Here is a 7880-nt window from a genome sequence, read left to right on the forward strand (position 1 = left end):
CCCCCCTCCCCTTTCCAGGTAAAATGATAACGGCTGCTTATGTTCCTTTACCAACCTACCACAACCTTTTCCCAGATTCAGTAACGGCGAAGCAGCTTCTAATGCCTTCACGTCGATAGTCTGAGACATGTTTTGGAAAATCTGTGTAAATAAATTTGTTTGCATTTCATAAAAATCTCAATTGAAGCAAAGATCCATTGGAATTTAGTTGGCTGTGTACTGATGAAGTGGCCTCACATTTATCAAGGTTTTTTTTTTGTTTGTTTTTTTTCCCTTTTTTTGAAGTTGCTTTTCAGATTTTGTGGTTTGTGTTGTAAACTACCACTGAAAAGTAATCTGCAGATATCTATTGGTCTGTATATTTTTAAATATTGTCTTATCTGCTCATTAAACTCAGCCGTTTTAGATTCATTACCTTGAAGTTACAGAATACTGTTGGGTTAATTGACCTAAAATGCTGAAAGTATATTGATGTCAATGGTAATCCTTTGTAACTTTATACAGCCATAATTTCTTTTGTATGAAGGCTTCCAATAAATCTGGCAAACCTCAGTTCATTCTTTGGTTCCCATTTGAGTTTGTCAGGCCAGGTTCAATTTGTGATTAAAGTCTTAATAGCAGCATTGGAGCCTATGGTTTTCATTTTACTGAGGACACCAGGAACTCGCATTTTATCCATGCATGGTAAGTGAATTAGCAAAAATTTGAAATTTACCTATAGATAAAATGTTCACAAATGTATTGCTGATATACTAATTGCATGGTGAGTGTAAAACAGACTTCAATTACACTAATATTGTAAATCACAGCACATCAAGTTTTTTTTTTTACCATATTTTTAGGCAGTTTCTAAACCCAGGCTAAACTTTGCATACTTAATGGATTTAAACCTAACAGGTGATGTGCCAAGAGGGAGGATGTGGCCTAACGAGATCAACACTGTATCAAGGTGTGCAGAATTATTAGGAAACTTAACATGGTCAAAAAATGTAACACTAAAAACAGCCAAGCACTCTTTAAATTCTTAACATTGTTGCAACTTTATCAGCAGGATCGTAATAAACTTGAAAAATGCAAATAATTAATATAGCATGAATCTACCATAAATTATCTTCCAGTTCTGTCATATTCCACAACTACAATTTACCTGAAGTGTGCTACAGGAGTCATCAAAAAGATTCGTTTTATGCAGGACAACTGTCAATCACTTGCATCCAAATATGCTGTGGCTAACCAGTAAAGAGATTCAAAATAAACCGAGTCTCCTTCCTCACAGTTCTTACAGTAAAGGAAAATGGTACAGCTCTTTGAACTGTCTGCACTGAAGTTAAGAGAACTGTCACCTTTGCAATTTTTAAGCAAAGGCCATTCAGTTTTTATGAGAGTTGCCACATAGATTTATCCAAGACTGGAGATGGCCTCAAATCTTACCTGATGCTGTCAGGTAAAACGGCTAGAGGGTTTGGATTGTTGCACTTAATTTGAAGTCCTCTTTTCAGATTTCATATAGAAATCAAGATTTTCTGGGAAGCTGATTTTTATGGTCATTAGCTGTCATCTTACAACACTTAATATTATCAACACCTAATAAAACTATACAAGTTTGACCATTTGAACTGGGCAAAGTAAATTCCAGTTTACTACGATGCATTTGTAGATGAAGCAATAGACATCTCAACATTTTCACATCTTTGACCAGCTCTGAACTCTGGTCCATTTATGTAAAGTGATTAAATGTAAACCAGGGGATGAAATGGTATAGAAGTATTCACTTCTGATTTTAATAAATGACACGACACAAATTTAATGCATATTCTGGAAACTTTATCTTCTAACAAAAGTCACTGCAACAACAAAATAGCTTGAACTTCAGAAGCATTTCACTATCATTCTAAACATGTCAAGAGTTTTATTCTTTGCTCTTTTTTCCCAAAAATTCATACTTAGAACCTTTTTTCTCCTCTAGAACAATGTTCACACCTGGGAAAAACAAAACACACATAATTAGGTCTTTGTGCTCATCTACCTGGTAAAAATATGGCATGAATAAACTATTTATTCATGCCAATTTTTAGCTGTTAGCTGGTGAATAATCTTTACAAAAAATAAAATCCAATTCGTTTGACATTTACTCAGATATATTGTGTCCAACTATGCATCTAGAGCTAGAGATTATTTCCATAAAAATCGCTACATAAAGCAGAATTTTAAAAACCTCTGCAACTGAGAAGCACAGCAAGAAAAATGTATCAAAAGCTACCAGCAGTTAAATTTTGAGCCGATTTAAATCAAACAGAACATAAATAGCCTTTATTGTCCCACAGACAATAAAGACAATAAAACTGGGGGACAATCCAGGTGCAACAGCAGCCTCAAGATATGTAGGTTCACTCTAACGATCAAAAAGTGTTAATTTTTGAAAAATTAACACCATTAATTAAACCTGCATTACTTTTTATAGCTTGAATTGTTAATGACTGAAGCACTAGCACTAAAAAGATTAAACAGTCTAAAATATACCTCACTGTAGCAAAAAACAAAAATGCTGCAACCCATTTTGTTCTTATGAACAAAATGCTGTAAATGCAGTTAAATGATTTAAAGCTGACCTTAAATCATTTCACTTTTTTGGAGAACACTCTTTTGCCTTGTGAGCCTGCAAGACAGCGATTGCCTCTTCCACCTGAAAGAAAGAAACATGACAGAGATGAAAAGAACATCTTAACTCCCAGATTCCTCTGGATTAACAAGAACAGCATCAGTTTCAGTAGTGTCCTCTGCGGTCGGTATCCTACATGTTTTGTTTCTTTCCCTGCTTGAATACACCTGAATCACATGATAGTTCATTAGCAGGCCTCAGTAGAACATTACGGCTACATTCACACTGCAGATCTTGATGCTCAAATCAGATTTTTTATTTTTATTTTTTTGCATGGTCATTCACATTACTTTTAAAATCTTGCCTACATCTGAATTCAGTGTGAACTGTTCAATTTCAAACTGACCGGCATGCACAAAAGAATGATAATATCTTGCAATGTACTCATTGGTGTGGAAAACATGAAGGAAATGTGTATTTACATTTCTAAAGTGTCCAACACAGATTGAAAAAGAGTGAAATGTTGTTGTCCATCTTGCTCACTACTAACACCTCCTGCTGGTGCACAGTAATGGGGAACGACAATGGAAAGTGGCATCAAAGTCACATCAAAACCACTTTGGTAGGTCCAACTGAAATCACATTCAAAATGATTGAATTTATGTCAGGCAAAGGACTACATACAGAAGTGGCTCAAATCTGACAAAACAAATCAGATGTGGGCCAGATCTGAGCGTTACACTTATTTCAGCAAACCTAATCTGGTCACTCAACTTCAAAAAAAGGAAAGAAAAACAATCAGATTTGGACTACATTTGCAATGTGAACACCGATATGGTCAGGAGGTAGATGGACATTTAAATCATGTATTGGAGCCCTTGAGGACTAGACCTGGACACTCATAAGTTGAGGACAAAAAAAGTAAAAAATAAAATAAAAAACTATGCATCTAATTCTCCTCATTGAGAATAAACATTAAATTCACCAAAACAAGAAAGAAAAATGGGCAAATCAAAAATATTTCACTATATTTTGCCTTAAACTCATCCTTGTATCCACAAAAATGACTGCAGGTGTTATTTATGCAACTTTGGGATCAACGCTATTTGATACTTAATATATTTTTGTGGAGGTATGCATTACACAGTCTATGATGACAGTGTGTCCTGATAAAGATCTGTAAATTCTGAAGGGACTGAAAAAAAATTAATGTGCCTTAGAGTTCAGGGACTCCGGTGACTCCAGCATGTGCAGCAGCTCGGAATTGTCGATCTCTAGCAGCATCCCTGTGATTTTTCCTGCCAGGTTTGGGTGAAGGGCGTGAATCAGTGGATACAGTCGCTCCCCTGTGTGTCACAGCAAAGAGAAGGAGGTATAGAAACAAATACAAACAGACGGCTTGATAAAGGGAAAGGATAAACTGGGAGAAGGCAGACCAAGGAGTTGTTTCTGATCCATGAGTGGAGCTGCAGCCAGCATTGAAGCGGTGAGGGGCTCCGGGCCTGGAATGTGAACTGCTGGTTCAGCCACAGCCACAGGAGCAACCTGAGATTGTTAGCAGTCGCCACATTCATTATTGTAGTTTTATTTTTCCTAATCACAAATAAAAAGCTCATAATGTTCCCACATACACACCCTAATGCTTTGATGTAAACACCACAACACAAATGTCAGACTTGCACAGATCAACTTAAAAATCCACTGACATCTTTTAGGGGAAAACAATGACAATATTTTTTTTATTTTTTTAAGCATATCATTTTGAAACACATCAAAACTCCGGTTTGAAGAGTTAGAACATTGTTGCTATTGTTTAAAATGCATCCGATTGGGTCTGTAAATGGAAACACCACAATTGCGAAACTGTTTTTTTTTTTTTTCCCTTTCTTTTATATTAGTGGTCTACCAACAAAGTTTTCACACCGTCTCCTAAAATATTTAAGTTTGTTTCTCAATCCAGTTTATAAGTCACATAATGGAGGCCCAGCAGCTGTACCTGTGGTCTCGTCATGGGCGCAGGAACCGTAACAACATGCAAAGGGTTCCTCACTCCAGACGAATACTTGTACTGATTTCCTCTGGGCACTCCTCCAGTCTGCGTCCCTATGTTATCTGAAGGAAGAGCTCCAACACGTCAAACAGTAAGACTTCAATTAAATCATCTAGAAAAAAAACTTATAGTTTAGGTACTCGTCTTTTGTGAGGAGGTTATGATGCGTGGAGCCTGAGTGGAAGCTTGTCGAACTGTAGTGATGGTTGGTGAACCACGCCGAGGAAGAGGACTCCCTATATACTGGGCTGAGTAAGATCCTGGATGCATGAACACTTATTTACCTTTAATCAAAGAAAAAAAAACAAAAAAAAACATCCGTTTCCTTTAAATAAAGAATTGAAGAAATTCACCCTGGGCTCTGGGCGGCTGCCCCATCCAACGAGGGACTGGTCTCAGGTTGCTGACAGCACTGTGGTTGTAGAAAGAGCGAGTGGGAGGCTGCAAGATAAGGGTTTGTTTTGACTGAATGGAAAGCACATAAGGCCACTGGATTATTTCAAATCCCTGAGACTATGAACAGGATTAAATAGGAAAAAAACAGTTTAGATGGATAGAGTTTTCAGGGCAGAAAGTCAAAGTTTATACAAAGATTTATGCAAATTTGCTGTTTTTAAGCCAGCAAAGGTAGTTACACCATCAAAGAGTTTTTTGTTTTGTTTTTTTTTGCTTGACAAATTCGGTAACATTTTATTTGAAGGGGAGTGAATAAGACTGTCATGACACTGTCATAAACATGACATAACCCCTGTCATGAACATAAATAAGCCTTCATGAATATTTGTCATCATAAAGCGTCATTCGGTAAATTATGACACTTTTAATACAAAGTTGATATTATTCAAAATGTCTTTGATACGACAACTTGACATTAAGCAAGAAATCATTACTGTTTAAACTTTACCTTTAATAACAAAGTTGCCTCATTTTTAAAGTGCAATCAGTAATACTTTTATAACAAATTTATATCAGTAATGATTTCTTGGTTAATGTCAAGTTGTCATAAAGGCATTTTGAATAATGTCAACTTTGTATTAAAAGTGTCATAATTTACCGAATGACACTTTATGACAACAGTCATAAATATTCATGAAGGCTTATTCATTTTCATGACAGGTTTTTATGACAGTGTCATGTCAGTCTTATTCACCCTCCTTCAATTAAAGTGTTACCACAAATTCTATAGGGCAGATGATTTATATCAGACAAATAATCATGTTTATAATTCTCTTAATAGTCCAAATATTCATACCTGTGGTACGGTCATGTAGTATCCCGACTGGGGGTACGAGTCGATGACGGGGTTGCTCATGGTCCTCAGGGTAGCCAGTCTCTGCATGTACTTGTTAGTTAGAATAGCTTTACGCTCCTCCCTCCTCTGTGCCAGCGCAACATACAGCGGCTTGGTCGCAACAATTCTCCCGTTCATTTCAGTCACTGCTTTGGTTGCTTCCTCTGGAGACGAGAAGCAGACGAAGCCAAAGCCCTTGCTTTGGCCACCTTCAGTCATCACCTGCAGTAAATGAGAGAGAATGGGTTAAAAAAATGAATGGTCAATGCACTAAACTGTCAATATATATATATGTATATAATCTTTATAGCCATCTTTGAGTGGATTTTGCAGAAATATTACCTTAGCACTTGTGATTGTACCATAAGGAGAAAATTCCTTCCGGAGTCTTTCATCATTTATGCCATCATCCAAGTTCTTCACATACAGATTCACCCCCTAAACCATGAAAAAGAGCATCAAATTATTATTTGTTCCTTCAGTCATTCACATTTAGAGACGCATTAAACATGTCTGGGGAATTCATTTATGATCAAACCCTGAAACTTTAACATCTTTCAAGAGAATGTTATAAAAACAACATTCTCCTGAAAGACGCTTCAAAACATTTTTGAAGTGTCAAATTTGATCAAATCTACACTTCTGGTAATCTGGGGTCAAACACAGCCACACCTGATAGCGTTGGATGCGATCCTGTTTGATCTGGTCAAACTTGCGCTTCAGCTCCCCCTGGCGCTCCAAGCGCTTCTGAGCGCGACCTACGTAGATGGTCTTCCCATTAAGCTCCTTTCCATTCATTTCATCCACAGCCTGGGAAAAAAGCAGACGGAGCAAACAATTAATTGACTTACAATTAATTTTGATTAATGGTTCATTAGATTAAAATGAGTTCCAATTGATTAACAACATTCACTTAAACCCTCCAGTGTTTTAGTGTGGCCAGCATCCAGGAGAGGATGCCAGTGGTCATCCTTAAGGGAGCCAGTTGATGCAAAAATAAAGACAACGAAGGAATCCCAGAACAGGAAAGTGAAACAGTCCAAATGGAGTCCAGTGTGGGATGCTAGATGCACTTCATGTTGTTCCATTTTGAAATATAAACACTGAACAAGCTCCTTAAGTTTCACCTAAATACCACTCATTCAGCTGTTCTGGCAGAGTAGCAGGAACTTTTCAATCATAGCTTGTCATCACATTTTCATTACGAAGGCAAAGATGGGATGACAGAAAAGCAGAGGGCATAGCACAGAAAAATTGTAACATGAACAACAATGAATGATGATGAATTAAAACCTGGCTCCATGAAACACATCAACACTTCTAGCAACCCATTTAGAGGCACTATAACAAAAAGCAGGGCTTAAAGTAAAAAAAAATCCTGAGCCTGAAACTTATAGTGGTGATAGAAATGAACTATAACCGTTGCTATTGCCACAGTTTAATAAAAAGTGTCTTTGAATAATGCAAACAATTGCTTCTAACAATACAATTAACAATACAATTAGCTAAACACTCAAATTTAAATAAGACTTCAGTACATTTCAACTTAAAATGTAGACTGTCTGTGCCCTAAAGGTTTGCCTTACAGGCAAAAATCCCTCTACATTAAATAAGAGTCCTTTCAGTCAATGTTTTTGCAAGTAATTTAGAACATACAACATTACGAACTAAATCAGTTTCTCAACCTTTTTCGGGCCAGCGCCCCCTATCCCATATCCAGGTCCCTCACCGCCCCCCAACAAAGAATTTGTAGGCTACTTTGCACTGACTATTATTTTATTATTAATATTACTATCACTATTGTAGATGTTTTGATTTTTATGCTTGTTTCTGTATTTATCATCAAAATAATTTCCCAGAGAACAAAAAAGCCATGTGAATAGAAATTATTTTCACAGGTGTCTATGAAAAATTTAATGAACAATCAACTTAAAATTTGT

The 7880-nt window shown here is 36.6% G+C and overlaps 2 protein-coding genes across 5 annotated transcripts in view; one reads left to right on the forward strand and one right to left on the reverse strand.

The window, feature by feature from the left end:
* The window catches only part of LOC106935436 (RNA-binding protein 39-like), an 8852-nt gene extending 8229 nt beyond the window's left edge, over positions 1-623 (forward strand). Inside the window, exon 15 of the mRNA XM_015015894.1 lies at positions 19-623. Within this exon, the coding sequence (XP_014871380.1) occupies positions 19-119 (101 nt within the window). The 3' untranslated portion in view covers positions 120-623. The remainder of the gene's footprint in view (positions 1-18) is intronic.
* A 1179-nt stretch (positions 624-1802) lies between these two features.
* LOC106935437 (embryonic polyadenylate-binding protein-like) overlaps positions 1803-7880 on the reverse strand; it is a 17172-nt gene continuing 11094 nt past the window's right edge. For 2 of the 4 annotated variants that reach the window (XM_015015899.1, XM_015015897.1), the window contains 10 exons: positions 6613-6750; positions 6283-6378; positions 5902-6162; positions 5003-5090; positions 4790-4909; positions 4596-4711; positions 4036-4144; positions 3815-3945; positions 2610-2683; positions 1803-1980 (listed from right to left, as the gene is read on the reverse strand). In XM_015015899.1, the coding sequence (XP_014871385.1) occupies positions 2621-2683; positions 3815-3945; positions 4036-4144; positions 4596-4711; positions 4790-4909; positions 5003-5090; positions 5902-6162; positions 6283-6378; positions 6613-6750 (1122 nt within the window). In that variant the 3' untranslated portion in view covers positions 1803-1980; positions 2610-2620. Of the gene's footprint in view, positions 1981-2609; positions 2684-3814; positions 3946-4035; positions 4145-4595; positions 4724-4789; positions 4910-5002; positions 5091-5901; positions 6163-6282; positions 6379-6612; positions 6751-7880 lie in introns of all 4 variants that reach the window. The other 2 variants (XM_015015898.1, XM_015015896.1) reach the window with 1 other exon arrangement.

Source organism: Poecilia latipinna, unplaced genomic scaffold, assembly GCF_001443285.1.
Source record: "Poecilia latipinna isolate Pla-1442-1.1 unplaced genomic scaffold, P_latipinna-1.0 Scaffold1964, whole genome shotgun sequence".
NCBI classification, from domain to species: Eukaryota; Metazoa; Chordata; class Actinopteri; order Cyprinodontiformes; family Poeciliidae; genus Poecilia; species Poecilia latipinna.